The 20,564-nt window shown below is 40.9% G+C and overlaps 1 protein-coding gene across 12 annotated transcripts in view; it reads left to right on the forward strand.

Annotated features, from left to right (window-relative positions):
• Positions 1 to 20,564, forward strand: part of LOC126284740 (uncharacterized) — a 624,884-nt gene that overhangs the window by 132,687 nt on the left and 471,633 nt on the right. For all 12 annotated transcript variants that reach the window (XR_007551535.1, XR_007551537.1, XR_007551545.1 and 9 more), the window contains one exon: positions 113 to 249. Coding sequence is in view for 1 of the 12 variants with exons in the window: in XM_049983880.1 (XP_049839837.1) it covers positions 113 to 249 (137 nt within the window). In the remaining 11 variants the exon portion in view is untranslated. The remainder of the gene's footprint in view (positions 1 to 112; positions 250 to 20,564) is intronic.

A 20,564-nucleotide genomic window follows, 5' to 3' on the forward strand; every position in this document is an offset into this window, starting at 1 on the left:
TCTCCTACCTGATGTTGCAGTTGTAATGGCCAGCTGTGTGGCATTGGGGAGAGATCATCCATTATTAGGTGGCTGTTTGCATTGTAGAGAAAAAGATGAATTTCTTTCACAGGCGATGAAAGCTGTCCTGCACGTAAGTCCCTGGAGAGTGTGCCATCTACAGCAGAGGACAAGTGCTGCACTACACCCAAAGTGAAGAAGAAGACAACACCCCCTCCGTGTGTCTGCTGCAACTGTTGCTCCTCAGAGGTAATCATAGTGGAGTGTAAAGCACCTAGCATAGAAACGTTTCTTTTTTTATATAATTTCATTGTTCGAAGGGGAATACGCTGGCTGGCAGAAAAATGGGACTGCAACTACATACAGTCTCCACAAGCCACCATATGATGCTGCATGGGGGAAAGTACCCCTTGCCTCTGCTAGTCATTCCATTTTCCGTTCCACTTGCAAATGAAGTGAGGGGAAAAGGTGTATTATATGTTGATTTCTCTTATTTTGACTTCACTTTCCTTTCATGAGATGTATGTTGGTGGTAGTAGAATCATTCTTCACTCTCCCACAAACACTGCCTCTCTAAGTTTTCTAAACAGTGATTTGCAAAGAGAACATCACCTTCCCCCTAGGTATTCCCATTTGAGTTTATGGCACATATTGATTGAACCTACTGGTAACAAATCTAGCAACATGCCATTGGATTGTGTCAATGTCTTCCTTTAATCTGACCTGATGGGAATACCAAACAGTTGAGCAGTTCTCAAGAATGAGTCATGCAAGTGTTCTGCATGCGGGCTCTTTTATAGATGAGCTACACCTCCCTAGAGTTCTCCCAGTAAACCAAAGTTGACCATTCATCTTCCTATCAACTGAGTTCTCATTCTTGTTCTGTTTCATGTCACCTTGCAGGAGTACAACTAGATATTTAATTGTTGAGACTGTGCCAAGCAGCATACCACTGAGACTAATACTGCACTAGAATGTCTTTTCTACTCATCTTCATTAACTTGCATGTTCCCACATTGAGAGCAAGGTACCATTCATATTACTCTTTTGGTATGAAGTTTTTCTAAAATTCTAAATGCAATAGATAGTAAAACAAATTACTTGAAGCTTGGCTACTGTGTAGCTTCAATGTGCATGATGATGAAGGTCCTTTGGACACAAATGTCTGACAAAGGCTATAGAAAAAAACTAGAATAAGCAAAATTAATGCAATGAGGTTCTTTCTACACTAGTGTGTGGAGTTGATGTTATAATGATGTTGGTACTTTTTTAATGATACATAAAGTTTTGCAGAAACATAGGTGATGAGTGGAAGTGGCTTAGAATTGTGGGGGAAAATACACTGTCTGACAGAGAAATTGAAGCACCCAGAAGGAGAGGAGGAAACAAAATGAATTTTCACTGGTTGTGCTGTGACGTTATTGTTATGATTACAAAAATGAGGCAAATTTACAAAGACTTGGCAACATGAGCCCACTAATCAATATGACATTGCACTCCCTCTGCCTTGCTTGCATGCACTGATTTGGTTGGGAAGGGTGAAATAAAGCCATTACACCCTACCCGGAGACAGGGTAGTGTACAACTGTTTTAACTGATTCTTGATATCCTGGATACTGCCACTGGAATAGGGTTGATATCCAAGCTAGTCCCACACTTTTATATCAGAAGAAAATCTGGGGATTTTGCTGGTCACAGGAATCCCTCAACTTCATGCAGACAGTTCAACCACAATTCCAGGGGTAACACTGCTGTGACTCCAGGTAGCTGACATTTTCACTGTCAGTGGTCATTTGGGACAGTACAAAACAGTGAGTCATAGCTAAACTCAGTGCATTGCCTTTTATCAACAGTCCATGTTTCCCAGTCACAGTGTAACTCCAAATGCAATCATTTGAGTTCTGGTGTTAATGGAAGCCAATGCGTGTGGCAGTAATTCTCTGGTCCAGGTTTGGGATTAAACAGAAGAGTCCACTATATGCTCTCAGAAGGCAGGTGCAAATGTGAAGGCATTATGATGCGATAGATGCACAGCAGTATGATTCTTCCTTGTGGTCATTGAACATGGTTCACCATAACCTTGAGAATGATTACGCCTGCCCTCCCATACTCATGTTGTCCATCATAGGGCCACTGTCACTTTCAAATGCCCCATAATGTTAAATTAGAATAAAGAACATATACTAAATGCGCCACACACACAATTATGACTTGTCCCAACTTTCCATGATCCTTGTCATTTTCACTAAGCACATTCTCTGGTTTCAGATTCAGATAAAACTGGCTGTTAACTTCATACATGAAATCTAATTGTTTTGTTAAGTCTGTGTGTTTCAAGTTTGATCTAGTACTTTTGTTAAGACTTTGTGTTTCAAGATTGATATTTGCTTTCATTGGACACTAGGTTTAGCAAGGCATCTGTGAATAGTGGTGAAATGACAAATTATGATCTCTCTCAATGTGACTTGAAGCAACTTTATCATTATCAAATTTCTGAAATGTATTTTATTACTATGGAAATCAACTTTTTGTGAAGTTGATAATACTTTCAATGGTTCTGAAATACTCACAAGGGAACCTCCCCATCGCACCCCCCTCAGATTTAGTTATAAGTTGGCACAGTGAATAGGCCTTGAAAAACTGAACACAGATCAATAAAGAAAACAGGAAGAAGTTGTGTGGAACTATGAAAAAATAAGCAAAATATACAAACTGAGTAGTCCGTGCACAACAGAGGTAACATCAAGGATACTGTGAGCTCAGGAGCGCCGTGGTCCCGTGGTTAGTGAGAGCAGCTGCGGAGTGAGAGGTCCTTGATTCAAATCTTCCCTAGTGTGAAAAATTTATTTTTTTTATTTTCACACAGTTATTATCTGTCCATTCTTGTGAGGTAACTTTGCTGTAGTATGGGGTCGCTACACCTAAACAACCATCGAAACACACTTTTTGGGAGTGATTATCACATCCGCAAGAAAACCTAAATCGGGCAAGGTAGGAGAATCTTTTTGCCCATTCGCCAAGTCTACAAGTTAGGTGGGTCGACAACATATTACTGTCATGTGATGCACATGCCATCACCAGTGTCATATAGAATATATCAGACGTGTTTTCCTGTGGAGGAATTGGTTGGCCTATGACCTTGAGATCAAATGTTTTCGGTTCCCGTTGGAGAGGCACATCCTTTTGTCTGTCTACTAATCACACGGTTTTGCAGTGTGGTTGCAAAACACAGACACTAAACTTATTACAATGAACAGAGATGTCAGTGAATGAATGGACAGATCATAACTTAGTGAAAATAAACTTTTCACTCAAGGGAAGACTTGAACCAAGGACCTCTCATTTCGCAGATGCTCACGCTAACCATGGGACCATGGCGCTTCTTAGCTCATATTAGCCTTGATGTTGCATATCTTTTGCATGGACTACTCAGTTTGTATATTTTGCTTATTTTTTTTCACAGTTCCACACAACTTCTTCCTGTTTTCTCGATTGATCTGTGTTCAGTTTTTCAAGGCCTATCCACTATGCCAACTTATAACTAAATTTGAGGGTGGTGCAATGGTGAGGTTCCCTTGTCAGTGTCCATTTTGCAGAGTGGAATGCTGAAACCATGGAATTTAAGGCTACTGTGGGTCATTCCTTCAAAAGCTTCCAGTTTTTATCAAGAAGTGTGCATCAGTGTATCCTGTGAGAATTCCTACAGCAATGAAAATTTGTGCTTTTGGCCCGTATGGAAGTTAATCAAAGAGATGTCTGTGAGACAGCTTTTCTCAAGTGTCCAAATATACTTTATAAAGGTACATCACAGATAAATCTGGTTCACCATAAAATAAACACACAAGGAACATGCATACAATCTGCAGTATAATAACAGATGATGGTGTGCTTTGGGCTTTTATAGTTCTCAGGGCCCCATTAACATACCTGATGATGGTATGTACATGTACAACATTACATTGACATCATACAATGACCTCTGAGTGCTTCGCAATTTTTTATCAGGCAGTGTATATCCTCTACATATGTACACGTAGGTAACAGTTTTATTATAATAACAAATTAAATGAGCTTAATTCATTACTACACAAGAATTGTGCTTGGTATTGAGAAATGATGATAGTAAAAAAAAATACACTTAAAGGCTTATACACAAAAATATACCTGGTATAAGGACAGCAATAATAAAATTGGAATAATATAGGTGCTTAAAGTTTAAAATTCTGGCGGTGAAGTAATTCTTAAAAGAATTCAGCACTAGACTACAAATGCACTGCAATAAATAAACTGTTGTGAACCAGGGAACTAGGGTCACTTTGTGTGCAAGAGACCAATCATGGAATATGGGAGAGTGGCACAACACTGTCTGTAAAAATATTTATTTGCCAGGATGAGTTTATACAATTATAAAGTGTCTCAGTGTATTGTACAGTGGCCAAGTAACAGAATGAGCTGTATAGATGTGCTGACATGCCCTGTCAACGAATCATAATGTCAGAACCTCAAGTCATTGAGCTGTAGCTGTGTGTTGTGGAAGCGACAGTGTGCAGTTGAACAGTCGCCACTCATCCAAAATGTTTCTGTGGTGCAACACAGCCCTTACACTTCAGTCCCTTGTAGACAGCCCTTTGTGCTCTTGAGGTTAGCCAACTGTGTGGTCCAGAGTGTCAGTTTTTGTGAAGACTAGGCCCTGGTCGCCCACCATAGATCAAGCAAGACTACTGCAGATGGTCATGTCAACCAGAGGATGGAACGAACTCATCATGTTTTGTCAATATACAGATGATGGTTTGCAGATCATCTGCAATTGACCCTCAGAGGAGGAGGGCTGGCGACATGAAAGTCTTTTCCTCATTCACAACGTATGTACTATTAGGAAACAACAGAAGACTATGGCTGTCATTTGCATCAGGTTGGCTGCATCTCAGTGCTAAGGTCAGCAAGTGGGTAGCAGGCGTACCATCATCGATCAGCTCTTTGTGATTTCACTGTAACTCAATAGATCATCATTGTCTCTGGTTTTAGATACATGAACAGAATGGTGGCATGGGTGGATGTGTCTTTGAGTGGTGAAAGCCTTGTTATTTAAAGAGCCAAGCCTGTGCCTATGAAGCAACGGATCTGCATGTATGATCGAATTTGCCCTTGTTTGTCTTTTCAGCACTCCTTGCCTTGCTGTGTTGGTTCAATTAATGTGTTGCTGAGCTTGGATCTTTTTGCAGTGTTTGACTATTGTAATGACACTCTGGTGCTTGAAGTTACAGAGTGTTACTTTGTACTGCCCTGTTATATAGCATTGTGGCATTTATCCTTCTGCTGTCCTTGCTCGGAGATTATGTGGCAGTGACAGCCTGGTTTCAGTCTTCAACTACATTGGCAGTACACCATGTTGATGAGCCACATCACTTGCTTCAAGCTGACCCTCTTGGCCCTGAGTTCACTGGGAAGGAGTTTAAAAAAATGGGCATGTGCACTGAAATTGTTCTGTGGTGCAACAGTTGTGCCTTCTTACAAAAAAATTGTGCTAAATTTTGACTTTGCTAATCCTCTGCAACAATCTCACATTTCTACCTGTATAATTATACAGTGAACCCATTGCACCAACTTTTTAGTTTTGGTGAGATGACTTACATGGATCTTCCTTTTGTTTCCTAATTCTGTATAATTATTCCAAAAATTTGATTTGCTGAACACTTTCTGGCCTTACAATCTGTCACAAATGTTCAATTTTTCTTCTTCTGTGCTTTCTGGATTACATCAGTTACCTACTTGAGAGGTATCTGATGCGTCTGTAGGTCCAGAGAATGTACGCCTCTATATCTAAGCCAAAAGTAAAGTAAACAAATTGTATCAGAAACAACACAAGACTGGTGGCTATAATGCTTATAGTTATCATGTTTCAACACTGCCTCTCTTGGTATTGCTGAATCTGCTGAAACATTTGTTCCCTGAAAATTGTCCCTCGCTGAGATGCTATTAGTTTATCCAAAGTGTGTGTGAGGTCAGGATTTAGCATGTTGTTGAGATAGGTTACATTATAATGCAGAGTGGATTAGTTGGGGTTCACTGAGTGTACCTGGGAAGTGAAAGTTTGACCCAAATGTCTTACTAGTTGTGCTGTTTAGCAGAAAAATACCACTATTACATAGCTCAAACTTTACCATGCCCTTAGGTTTCCCATTCTCGCAGCAGTTTATAATCATGGTTTGCAGTACAAAAACTGGGTGGATCCAATATGCTCCTATGTTCTGAAAATGAGGTTGTGGCCAATATTTCCTTCTGGTATACTGTTTCCTGTGTTTTTCCAAGAAAAAGTTACACTTTGCATGTCTGCATGTCAGTCTGCACTTCTCTTGCTGCATAAATGCTGTTGTTTTCCTTCAGACACTCCTGTTGTGCCCTAATGGAATGATGTCTCCATGCTCAGAAATTATTAAAACCTTTTGCGCCTACACTTGTTCCCAATTATACTTGTCCTCCATATTATTGGATAAGGGTGAATCATATAACACTGATACTGCATATTCATTACTCCCATTGGTAGTCAGATCACCATGTACAATTTTGCTCTCACTTCCACAGTTGCTTTGTGATAAAACGTTGCTAAGTTCTTTTCTGACACCTCTGTCACATGTTGTAGTTCTACAGGAAATCTTTTTCCCACAACAAAGGAACTTTCTTCCCTCCTTCAAAAGCATGTATACAAACCCAAGCAAGAAATAACCCATAATCAAAATACAGCTGTAACGACCTATGATAACTAATAGAAATTCACAATGCACTCAAACAAAAATAGAAAATAAAATGATACATGCATTAAAAAGCATAACTGAATGCAAATATTACTGCTTGTTGTGTAGAGTGTTCTTCGTGCATCGTACTTATACACTGGTGTATACTTCTTGACTTTTTTAGTCAATTTCATGTGCCCTGACTCCTTTGCCAGAAGTTTTTGCAAAGCACCTGCCACTCCTGTAAGGTGTTTAACCCAACTGTCGTGGACAACAAAGTCTTAGTTGGAAACTGTACTGGAGAGAGAATCTCAATGACACAGTGAGGACCCCAATTCGTAGTCAAGAACTTCTTGGTCTTTCCCTTAGGCAAAGAGGCATTAGTGAGTAATACTCTTTCACACACTCAATATTGTGGCAATTTTCCCATACACTGTGCAAACTGTTTTTGTCATTCCACCATTTTAGTGTTGTCTTGCTTTACCCTGTACTATTTTGCAAATTTTTTAATTGATTCACAGTTATGACCTAAGTTAGGAATCATAATATCAAAAGGTGATGGCATTTTCCTATCATATACCATCTGTGTCAGTATACAGTTACACATGGACATGACGCAAATTGCTCATACATATTCCAGCCACTGTGATAGATCATTATAGAGATGGTTCTATGAAATGACTCCATTCTGATGTTAGTTCCTTTATGGAACATTCTTGTTCATAACTTCTGGATACAAAGAACATGATATGGCTGCTTCATCAAGTTTGATATAAAATGTGTACCTTGATCCATAACTAAGGAATCAAATGAACCATGTTTAAGTATGTATCTATAACCTAGAGCCTGGCTGCTGTACTAGCACGCTGATCAGGAATTTTTACCATTGCCAGGAACTTTGACAAATGGTCTGTAATTGTAAGTGCATATCTATTTTCTTTGGGTTTCCTATTCAATGGGCCTAAGATATCAAGTCCAACTGTATGAAAGTGTTTAGACATCTCTGGTATTCTCTGCACAGGGATTTTTTGATGACTAAGACCAGCTCTTTGTGCATAAAGTACACAGTCGCTTACATGCTGCTTGACATCATGCTTTTTTGTTCTTCAACATAAACTTTCCATTACTTGTCCATATGTCATTCTGCATCCTCCAGTGATCCAAGACATACAGTCATACAATTGTTCCAATAGTTCATTCATGGCCACTGCTGGTACCACTATGTGTGGTCCACATTTTGTTGTCCTGTAGCAGAGTAAGCCTTTGTGCATCATGAACTGTTGTTCTCACTTGAATGCCTGATGGCCTTTGTCTCCTGCTTATGTTCTCTGCCTATCCATTACACTTTTCCCTAGCATGTTCAACACTCCCAACTTCCTACTTAGTGAATCTGAGTTTGTGTGTTTCCTACCCAGTTTATTGATCACTTCATAATTAAACTCACTGAATTTGTATGCTCATCTCATTACCTTAACTGAAGGGTCTATCAGCCCCAACAGCCATTTCAATTACGTGTAGTCTGTGACAACCTTAAACATCTGGCCATATAAATAACAACAAAAGTATGGAATCCCATATATAACTGCTAGCACTTCTTTCCATTACGGAGTAGTTATGCTCTGCTCTGTTCAGGTGTTTGAAGTATATACTGTTGTATGTTCCTGCCTTATTGACATTCTGGTTCAGAACCAGCACATTTCTGGTATCACATAAGAGGATAAATTCCTTCTCAAAATCAGGAAAAAAGTTCTGGATCAGAAACTAATGCTGTCTTCAATGTTTCAAATGCTGTTTGACATTCCACTGCCCACTGGAATTTGACACCTGAATCTGTGCAGAATTCTTTACAAATGTGTGATAATAACTGTGTAAACCATGGAATGACTGCAGTTGTCTCCTGGTATGTGGCATTGAGAATTTCCAGATTACCTCTGCTAGCGAAGGCTTTGTTCGAATACCATTCCCACTGGGAATCAGATGTACTGATTGTTGCCTGCTAAGTATGTCTTCCAGGTGTTTCACATACTTCAGCATATCCTTCGAGAATACGATGATATCGTCCAAATATACTATGCAAGTTTTAGGCTTTAAAACACACATCTGATGGCCTAAAAGTGTGTTATTTGACCCAAACGACATCATCGTACACTGGTAATCTCCCCATTGGTATGTGAAAGTAGCCTTTGGTCTGTACTGCAGGACTATCTCCAGTTGATGATACATGCTTCTTGGTTACATTGTTGTAAAGTACTGACACTGTCTTCAATTGTCTAATGTTTTGTAATATTGGTAATGGGATATGCATAAGTGACAATTTTTGCATTCAAGTAATGGTAATCACAATAGAATATTTACTTGAAACAAGTGTCAATCAACTATCTTTATGAAACCTGGCAGGAGTGTAGAGGGGGAAAAATAGTGCAATACATATTTTTTGTTTACACCCAATTTCACTTTTAAAGGTTAAAATAGACCCACAAAGGTAATTTGCCATTTTAGGTTTAGAGGGATTATTTTTGAAATGATGATATATAAAAATGTTTTGCATATAAATGTTGATATATAATTAATGTTCTTGAAAACTGTATAATAAACTTATGTAATAATATGAAATTTTGCAAAATACCCCACCAATATCAATTTTTAAAATCGAAGACTTCTATTATGTTTTACATCTGTGTTTCTGTTTTTTTGCTTTTTAAATTACCTGTTCACATACATGAATTTTGCTAACTGAAAATAATAAATAACTAATTATCACAATACATTATAATTACATTAATGATAATCTATAAGGAAATGTTTGAAACATAACTTTTTTTACACTATGCACATAAAATGAATGAAATTTCGTCACATAATATACACAGCAGAGAAGACAATATAAAACAAAGTACAGCAGGATTTCAAATACTCACAGGTGATCCTCTAAATATCCTGATTTGTATGAGACATATTTCAGTACACTGGCAAGCCTCGGCAAAGAGAATTGATTATGTAATAGTGACTGTGACTTGATTGTATCATTTCTCGAGTGGAAATTGACATCATAATCATTCAACAGAACTAGATCTGAAAATATGTTCATGAAGTTCTTCCAGCATCAAGAGCAGTTTACAGTCCTTAGCTCTACCTGTCCCATCTGAGATCACCAGCTGTTTCTTGTCTTCAGGTACAACTCTCAAAACGTTTTTTTTCACACTTCGCCTTTTCATATTTAAAAAAATAACTAATGGTGAGTTTGGACCAATAGTTCGAAATTATCTTTTTTAAGTCCCAAATGTCCTTCCAAAAGCATCAAAGTCTAGCAAACACATGTATAACCAAGTCAAAAGATATTTGAAAAATGTTTTCTTTCCCAGTGGGGGGGGGAAATATCTATATTATTGTTATATTCTTATGGTATCAAAAGAAACACTTAGAGCATTGTACGTGACGGTAAGGGACATGTTTATCTGGTGACCCAAAGGGGCTCTATGGCACAGGTACAGCCCTTGGATATATACAGTTTTTGATGTTGGAAGAACTTTGTGAGAAGATTTTCAGACTTAGTTTTGTTGAATAATTATGATGTCAATCTCCATTTGAGAAACAATGTGATAGAGCTGCAGTCATTAGTGAATAACAATATCTCTTCAGCAAGGCTTGTCAATGTACTATAATATGTCCAACACAAATCAGGATATTCAGAGGATAACCCATGACAGTCTGAATTACTGTTGTATTTTGTTTTATATTGTCTACTCCGTCCTGAAAATTACATGAATAAATTTCGTTCATTTTGTGTGCACAGTGCAAAAAAGTGATGTTTTAAGAATTTCTTTACAGATTATCATTATTGTAACTATTTCCTATCAAAATAATGAATTTCTTATTACTTTTAATTAAAATAATACATACATGTGAATTGTAAACTGAGAAACAGAAAAACATTAATGTAAAGTGTACAATAAGAATTCAAAACACCAAACAAATGTAAATAAAAGACATAATTAGAATACTAATGAATCGTTAGATATTTTATTTAGGTATGTTCATAATACTCTGACAGCACATTGTGTACAGCTTATTTTGCAAAATTGGTATTTCAGAAACCAGCTTTATTACACATGCAGGTACATAGCTAGAGAGCTCCTTTAATTTATGTTGTAACAAAAGCTTTCGGTTTTCAAAATTAATTAATGATGATGGGGTATTTTGCAATTCCAGATTATTACAAATGTTTATTATACAATTTCCAAGAACATTAATTATGTGTCAACTTTATATGCAAAACATTTTCTTTCATCGTTTCAAAGATATAGCTTCTAAATCTAAAATGCTAAATTACTTTCTGGGGTTTATTTACCCCTTATAAGTGAAATTGGCCACATACAAAAAATACATATGACACTGTGTTGCCCCTTATACACATCCACCAAGTTTCATCAAGATCATTTATTGACACTTGGGATGTTCCCTTGTTAGTACCATCTGGTGACCTTTTCAGAACAATGATGAGATTTGCGCACCATGGGCTGTCACTGTATTCTGTTGTACCCTCCCCTAACTGCTCATCTATAAACTCCTCCATTACAGGTTGAAGATGTTTCATTATGAGGTTCAGCTTTCTATAAAATGGGACATTATAAACTGTTGATATATGGTGCTAGGTGACAGGTGTTGCTGGTAAAGGACCCTTCATGTTAAATTGCCTGCTGATCATTGTTTTATGAGTGACACACTTTTTTTACATTGATGGTTTGCTTGTGACTCTGGCCATCACATGACCTATAAATGTCCTCTCTCTTAATTCTTAACGTATCAGTCATTAAACATTTTAATAGACTAACCATGTCCATGCCAAAGTTATTTAAGCATACAAGAATCATGAATTCACTGTTAATATTACTTACATGTGCTGCACTTTTGTGCATAAAACAATGCATTTTGTCTCTCTTCATTTTCCATCATTGGCTCTACCACATATAATGCTTCACACGGTATCAATGGGAACACACACTAACTTCCCTGTACCTGTTGGTATATTGTCATAGGGACAAACCTTTAACACTTTTGCTCACAGTCCAGACAGCAAACCCTTTATGAGGTGTGTACCTTTATCCCCCAATGGAAACAAAGACAAACTGAGTTCTACTGTATACTAGGAGAGATCGATTTAAGCATTATGTTTGTGAAGACAATCTTGCCCAAGAACAGCTGATTATCCTTCATTCATGTATAGTAACACTTCTGTATGCTAACGAAAATTCTTAATTACAACAGTAAAACTGAGCAGTGTCGTACCTGAGGGCTCTGCATTATTGCTACCAATTACACATTATGGGACATGAAGACACATGTATCTTCCTGCCTACTAAGTCCTGGTTGAAGACTGACAAGTGTGTATCTGTGTGTACTAGAAATTTATGTTCCTTGCCCCCACAAAGCCTGTCTAATGGCATCCCATCTGTGCATCTATACTTACAGTATTATGTTGTATTGGGGTGGTCTTCCAGCAGTTGAAGCACTCCCGTTTATGTTTGACAGCTCCTTCCCCTGGCGTTTTCCCTGGCTTTGATTCCCACAACCCCATGCTCGGTGCCCAACTCGTCCATACTTAACAATTAGGCTGTTGAAATTACTTCTGTACATAACCTTTACTGTCACATATATAAGTAAAGGCGAAAACACATTGCTCCGTACACACTATTGTGGCATTGTCAATCTCTTCTAAGTGGTGTCCAAAATTAAAGCAACAAACCACTGTTTCCCCATCCTGTGTCTAATTCATGACATATGAACTGTCAACAGATGTCCATACAATCATGTCCAGCACGGAAGATGGCATTCTGGTCAGACAACCACGCCAATGGTGACATCAGGTCACCTGTCAAACAGCATAGTGTTAGCTGGGTAATCCCACATCTACAATCAGTGTGTACACATTCACAGATAGTGCAATGTGGCACAGAGAAGATGCCTACCAGGCTCTCTGCAATGGAGGGCCATAAGAAGAATGGAAACAGGACAGTTGCAAACTGATATGGCCTGATGGTTTAATGTGAATCGTTTTGTTGTTTTTTGGATGTGGCGACAATTTATAGAGATTGAAACTGTTTCCTGAGGACCAGATCAGGGCCAGCCACACATGAAGTCAGAAAGAGAGGGCCATTAATGGCTGTAGGGCATTACAGTAACGCCTTAGTACTGCACAGCAACTGACATCTGATCTCGAAGCATACACTGGACGTGTTGTAGCGAGGCCAACGGTGTGCAGAAGGCTTCGGGAGAGTGGCCTTTATTGCCGGAGACCTGTTGTATGTGTACCTTTGAGCATCTTAACACGAGGGAACGTCTAGAGTGGAGCTGTCAACATGCCACCTGGACAGTTGAACAGTGGGCCAATGTTCTTTTCGCAGATAAGTCCTGATTTGATCTAGACAGTGGTTCTCGATGGATTGGCATCTGGAGGGAACGTGGAAAACGATTTTGGGACCCAACCGTTGTGGAAAGAGACTGATATCGTGGATGACCCCTAATGATGCGGGCATTGGTTATGTTGACCACTGGAATACCTCTTTGTGAAATTGTACCGTTAAATCGACAAGGTTTACCTGCTTTCAGGTATCGTGACAAGATCTTGGGACTTTATGTGCGGCTGTTGCGAGATGCTGACTCCCAGACTTGGTGTTGCTGGATGATAATGCTCGACCACATAGAGCATGGGTGGTTGATGTTTCCCTGGAAATGGAAGATACACTATATGATCAAAAGCATCCGGACACCCCCAAAAACATACGTTTTTCATATAAGGTGCATTGTGCTGCCACCTACTGCCAGGTACTCCATATCACCGACCTCAGCAGTTACTAGACATCGCGAGAGAGCAGAATGAGGCACTCCGCAGAACTCACGGACTTTGAACGTGGTCAGGTGATTGGGTGACACTTGCGTCATATGTCTGTATGAGAGATTTCCACACTCCTAAATATCCCTAGGTTCACTGTTTCCGATGTGACAGTGAAGTGGAGACGTCAGTGGACACGTACAGCACAAAAGCATACAGGCCAACCTCATCTGTTGATTGACAGAGACCGCCTTCAGTTTAAGAGGGTCGTAATGTGTAATAGGCAGACATGTATCCAGACTATCACACAGGAATTTCAAACTGCATTAGGATCCACTGCCAGCAATATGACAGTTGGGTGGGAGGTGAGAAAACTTGGATTCCATGGTAGATGGGATGCTCATAACCACACATCACACTGGTAAATGCCAAACGACGCCTCGATTGGTGCAAGGAGCGTAAACATTCGACGATTGAACAATGAAAAAATGATGTGTGGAGTGATGAATCACGGTACACAATGGGGCAGTGCGATGGCAGGGTGTGGGTATGGTGAATGCCCAGTGAACGTCATCTGCCAGCGTGTGTAGTGCCAACAGTAAAATTCAGAGGCGGTGGTGTTATGGTGTGGTCGTATTTTCCATGGAGGGTGCTTGCACTCCTTGTTGTTTTGCGTGGCACTATCACAGCACAGGCCTACACTGATATTTTAAGCGCCTTCTTGTTTCCCATTGAGAAGTGCAATTCGAGGATAGCGGTTATATCTTTCAAACGATCCAGCACTTTTTCATAATGCACGGCCTGTGGCTGATTGGTTACACGACAATAAAATCCCTGTAATGGACTGGCCTGCACAGAGTCCTGACCTAAATTGTCTAGAACACCTTTGGGGTATTTTGGAACGTCGACTTCGTGCCAGGCCTCACCGACCGATATCAATACCTCTCCTCAGTGCAGCACTCCGTAAGAATGGGCTGCCATTCCCCAAGAAACCTTCCACCACCTGATTGAACGTATGTCTGCGAGAGTGGAAGCAGTCATCAATGCTAAAGGTGGGCCAACACCATATTGAATTCCAGCATTACCGATGGAGGGCGCCACGAACTTGTAAGTCATTTTCAGCCAGACGTCCGGATACTGTTGATCACGTAGTGTACTTGCACACATGGTGGCCTCCTCGCTCTCCTGATTTGAATCCCATAGAGCACGTTTGGAATGTACTAGGAACACTGGTTGCGTCACGTCAGCATCCACCAACCAATCTCCAAGACTTGCCTGAACATGAGATTCATGACATTATTCACAGCATCCCACGTCATTTTTCAGGCCTGTATTGCTGCCAGAGGTGGCCACATCCCATACTGAGCGCTTTTACCAGTTGTCGGAATGTATGTAATCCGTTAATTTGGAAAAAACCAAGAACATCTTTGTCTACCGTTATGCATGTTGCAGTTGTTTACGTTTTGTATTCTTTATATTGTCTGTATTTTACTATCACCTGAGAGATAAATTCTGCCGAAATTTTTACAAAGGCACAGACGGTGTTTAGAAAGGATAGATTGCATGCAACCGGTGGTGGCGTGTTTCTCGCTGTTAGTAGTAGTTTATCCTGTAGTGAAGTAGAAGTGGATAGTTCCTGTGAATTATTATGCGTGGAGGTTAAACTCAACAACCGAGCTAGGTTAATAGTTGGCTCATTTTACCGACCTCCCGACTCAGCAGCATTAGTGGCAGAACAACTGAGAGAAAATTTGGAATACATTTCACATAAATTTTCTCAGCATGTTATAGTCTTAGGTGGAGATTTCAATTTACCAGATATAGACTGGGACATTCAGATGTTAAGGACGGGTGGTAGGGACAGAGCATCGAGTGACATTATACTGAGTGCACTATCCGAAAATTACCTCGAGCAATTAAACAGAGAACCGACTCGTGGAGATAACATCTTGGACCTACTGATAACAAACAGACCCGAACTTTTCTACTCTGTAAGCGCAGAACAGGGAATTAGTGATCATAAGGCTGTTGCAGCATCCATGAATATGGAAGTAAATAGGATTATCAAAAAGGGAGGAAGGTTTATCTGTTTAGCAAGAGTAATAGGAGGCAGATTTCAGACTACCTAACAGATCAAAACGAAAATTTCTGTTCCGACACTGACAATGTTGAGTGTTTATGGAAAAATTTCAAGGCAATCGTAAAATGCGTTTTAGACAGGTACGTGCCGAGTAAAACTGTGAGGGACGGGAAAAACCCACCGTGGTTCAACAACAAAGTTAGGAAACTACTGCGAAAGCAAAGAGAGCTTCACTCCAAGTGTAAACGCAGCCAAAACCTCTCAGACAAACAGAAGCTAAACGATGTCAAAGTTAGCGTAAGGAGGGCTATGCGTGAAGCGTTCAGTGAATTCGAAAGTAAAATTCTATGTACCGACTTGACAGAAAATCCTAGGAAGTTCTGGTCTTACGTTAAATCAGTAAGTGGTTCGAAACAGCATATCCAGACACTCCGGGATGATGATGGCATTGAAACAGAGGATGACACGCGTAAGGCTGAAATACTAAACACCGTTTGCCAAAGCTGTTTCACAGGGGAAAACTGCACTGCAGTTCCTTCTCTAAATCCTCGGACAAACGAAAAAATGGCTGACATTGAAACAAGTGTCCAAGGAATAGAAAAGCAACAGGAATTACTCAACAGAGGAAAGTCCACTGGACCTGACGGGATACCAATTCGATTCTACACAGCGTACACGAAAGAACTTGCCCCCCTTCTAACAGCCGCGTACCGCAAGTCTCTAGAGGAACGGAAGGTTCCAAATGATTGGAAAAGAGCACAGGTAGTACCAGTCTTCAAGAAGGATCGTCGAGCAGATACTATATCTCTGACGTCGATCTGTTGTAGAATTTTAGAACATGCTTTTTGCTCGCGTATCATGTCGTTTTTGGAAACCCAGAATCTACTCTGTAAGAATCAACATGGATTCCGGAAACAGCGATCGTGTGTGACCCAACTCGCTTTATTTGTTCGTGAGACCCAAAAAATATTAGATACAGGCTCCCAGGTAGATGCTATTTTCCTAGACTTCCGGAAGGCGTTAGATACAGTTCGCACTGTAAGTGCCTACGGAATATCAGACCAGCTGTGTGGCTGGATTGAAGAGTTTTTAGCAAACAGAACACAGCATGTTGGTAACAATGGAGAGACGTCTACAGACGTTAAAGTAACCTCTGGCGTGCCACAGGGGAGTGTTATGGGACCAGTGCTTTTCACAATATATGTAAATGACCCAGTAGATAGTGTCGGAAGTTCCATGCCGCTTTTCGCGGATGATGCTGTAGTATACAGAGAAACTGCAGCATTAGAAAATTGTAGCGAAATGCAGGAAGATCTGCAGCGGATAGGCACTTGGTGCAGGGAGTGGCAACTGACCCTTAACATAGACAATGTAATGTATTGCGAATACATAGAAAGAAGGATCCTTTATTGTATGATTATATGATAGCGGAACAAACACTGGTAGCAGTTTCTTCTGCAAAATATCTGGGAGTATGCGTGCGGAACGATTTGAAGTGGAATGATCATATAAAATTAATTGTTGGTAAGGCGGGTGACAGGTTGAGATTCATTGGGAGAGTCCTTAGAAAATCTAGTCCATCAACAAAGGAGGTGGCTTACAAAACACTCGTTCGACCTATACTTGAGTATTGCTCATCAGTGTGGGATCCGTACCAGATCGGGTTGACGGAGGAGATAGAGAAGATCCAAAGAAGATCGGCGCGTTTCGTCACAGGGTTATTTGGTAACCGTGATAGCGAAACGGAGATGTTTAGCAAACTCAAGTGGCAGACTCTGCAAGAGAGGCGCTCTGCATCGCGGTGTAGCTTGCTCGCCAGGTTTCGAGAGGGTGCGTTTCTGAATGAGGTATCGAATATATTGCTTCCCCCTACTTATACCTCCTGAGGAGATCAAGAATGTAAAATTAGAGAGATTCGAGCGCGCACGGAGGCTTTCAGACAGTCGTTCTTCCTGCGAACCATACGCGACTGGAACAGGAAAGGGAGGTAATTACAGTGGCACGTAAAGCGCCCTCCGCCACACACTGTTGGGTGCCTTGCGGAGTATAAATGTAGATGTAGATTATACTGTTTGTAACAAAGTAAATGCAGCCTTGCAAAATATCGGTTTGTTGTTTTAATTTTGGACACCAGTGTAATTACATAGCGACCTTAAGAGCCACAGACAAGTCCCCAGGATATTCCATCCTCACACTACATAACATCTCGTTGGGGATACTAGGTAGAAAACATCCAAAGCCACATTTTAGGCTTCCCACAGCTTCTGCGTTTTGGGTCAGTTGTTGTCTATAGGCTATGAACTAACGAATCCTATCTGAAAAAGCCCCTACTGATTCCTTATGTTTGTGTTAAGACAAAAGTGTTCTCGGAACAACTTTGCGCTCTTTTGCTTCTCATAATGCTGTCATAGGCTACCAGCTAACTGTTGGAATGCCTCCACTTCACTAAGAAATTTCTGGTACGAACATACGATGATCAGCCAAAACACAACGACCATTGCTCACCGTGACGTTGGATGCCGCCTGGTGGCGTTTCAGTTACGTGATTCGGTAACAAGAGTACGTAAGCGGAGCAGCCACGGATGGGGGATCACCCTAACGAAGATATGGTCCGCAAACGAAGAAATCCAGTGAGGTAAGGGACTTTGACAAGGGGCGGATTATTATTACGCTGTGCCTATGAAACAGTATATCGAAAACGGCGAAGCTGGTATAATGAAAAAAATGAAACGTCGTGTGACTAGGGCCTCCCGTCGGGTAGACCGTTCTCCGGGTGCAAGTCTTTCGATTTGACGCCACTTCGGCGACCTGCGCGTCGATGGGGATGAAGTGATGATGATTAGGACAACACAACACCCAGTCCCTGAGCCGAGAAAATCTCCGACCCAGCCGGGAATCGAACCCGGGCCCTGAGGATTGACATTCCGTCACGCTGACCACTCAGCTACCGGGGGCGGACAGCTGGTATAATGTTCACGTGCTACTGTCGTGAGCGTCTACGGAAACAGGTAGAATGACAGTGAAACTACCACTTGGCGTTAAATGGTTGGACGTTCACATATCTTCACAGAACGTAGGGTTCGGAGGCTTGTCTGCTCTGTAAATTAGGACGGAGGTGATATGTGGCATCTCTGCCGAGAGAGCTGATTTATGCACAAGTGTTTCAGAGCACACTGTTCGTCGAACATTCTTGAACATGGAGATCCGCAGCAGACCACCTCTATGCATTCGCATTTTGACCCAACGACATCGTCAGTTGCGATAGCAGTGGACACAGGATTATTGGCATTCGACTGTGAATCAGCGGAAACGTATTGGCTCTTCGGGTGAATCACATTTTTGCCATACTAGGTCAATGGTCGTCTTCACAAAAACTGTCGTCGAAGTGAACGACGACTCGAAACAGGCAGCGTGCCATCGACGCAGGCTGGTGGAAGCTGTATTATACTATGGGAGACATTCTCCTGCGCTTGCATGGAACCTGTGGTTGTAATCGAAGACACGCTGACAGCTGCGAACTACGTGCATCCCTTCATGCTTGATGTCTTCCCCGGCGACGATATCGTCTTTCAACAGTAACTGTCCATATTTCGGATCCACAACCGAGTACAATGGTTGGAGGAGCATTATAGTGAACTCACGTTGATGTCTCGGCTACCAAAATCGCCTGATGTATATTCTATGAAACCTATATGTATCGCTATCGGGCACCATCACCGCGTACGCAAAACAGCGGCTCGTTATTTACGCGAATTACGTGACATGCGTGGAGACATCTAGTGCCACATACTTCCAAAAACCTATCAACAAACTGTCGGATCCCTGGTAAGCAGAATCAGTGGTTTGTTTCGTTCCAAAGTTGGACAAAGAAGCTATTAAACTGGTGGTCAAAGTTTTGCCTCATTAGTGCATGTTTCAGCTTCGCCTGTCAGTCATAAAATAGACACATAGAGAGAAGTCATGTCTGACTAGCCACTCATTACGGTGGTAGCTGTAACATCGTCAATAAATACAGTTACATCCTTTTTTGGTTTGGCAGAAGACGTTATCAGCATAGCTACTGTTGGATTGATAGGAGGAAGAGAGGGTAAACACACTACTGCCTTAGCTTCTGCTGATCCTGATTGCATCTGCTGACCAACAGCCTGTAAACTTCAGTCTGTCTACGTAGTCCCTGTTTTGCATCTGCTGACCAACAGCCTGTAAACTTCAGTCTGTCTAAGTAGTCCCTCTTTTTCCTGCTATTGCTGAGAATTCAAACCTGACGATAACTGTACCTGCTCCGTTAAAGCAGCAACAGTCTCACTCATAGTAGCAGCACATACGAGGGTCACTCCAAAAGAAATGCACACTATTTTTTAAAAATCGATATTTTATTCTACATGTTTGAAAGTTTTACAGTGTGTAGATACATCCTTTGGGAACAATATTTTCATTTCTCCACATAATTTCCATCCCTCTCACTGCTTTACGCGATCTTGGAACCACCACCTGTATACCAGCACGGTAAAATTCTTCACCAACCTGTTGGAGTCTCTTCGTCTCTGGTGAAAAATGATGGAGCTATGTTTCATCACCTGTCACAATTCTTCCAAGAGATTCATCTCAATCATTCTTGTACTGTTCCAAAAGTTCGCTGCATACCGTTTTTCTTGTTTCTTTGTGAGCCACTGTCAACATCCTGGGAACCCACCTGGCACAAACCTTTTTTAACGCCAACACTTTCAGGATTCTGCATACATTTCCTTCTCCTATCCCAACGTAGCGTGACAATTCGTTCACTCTGACGCGTCCGTCAGCAGTCACCAATTCGTTAACTCTCTGCACATTGTCTGGAGTGTGTGCAGTACGAGGCCTGCCACTGCAAGGACAATCCTCAATATTGCCATGCCCGCTTTCATCACGTAACCTGCTTGTCCACTGA

The sequence above is a fragment of the Schistocerca gregaria genome, chromosome 8 (assembly GCF_023897955.1).
Source record: "Schistocerca gregaria isolate iqSchGreg1 chromosome 8, iqSchGreg1.2, whole genome shotgun sequence".
Lineage (NCBI taxonomy): Eukaryota > Metazoa > Arthropoda > Insecta > Orthoptera > Acrididae > Schistocerca > Schistocerca gregaria.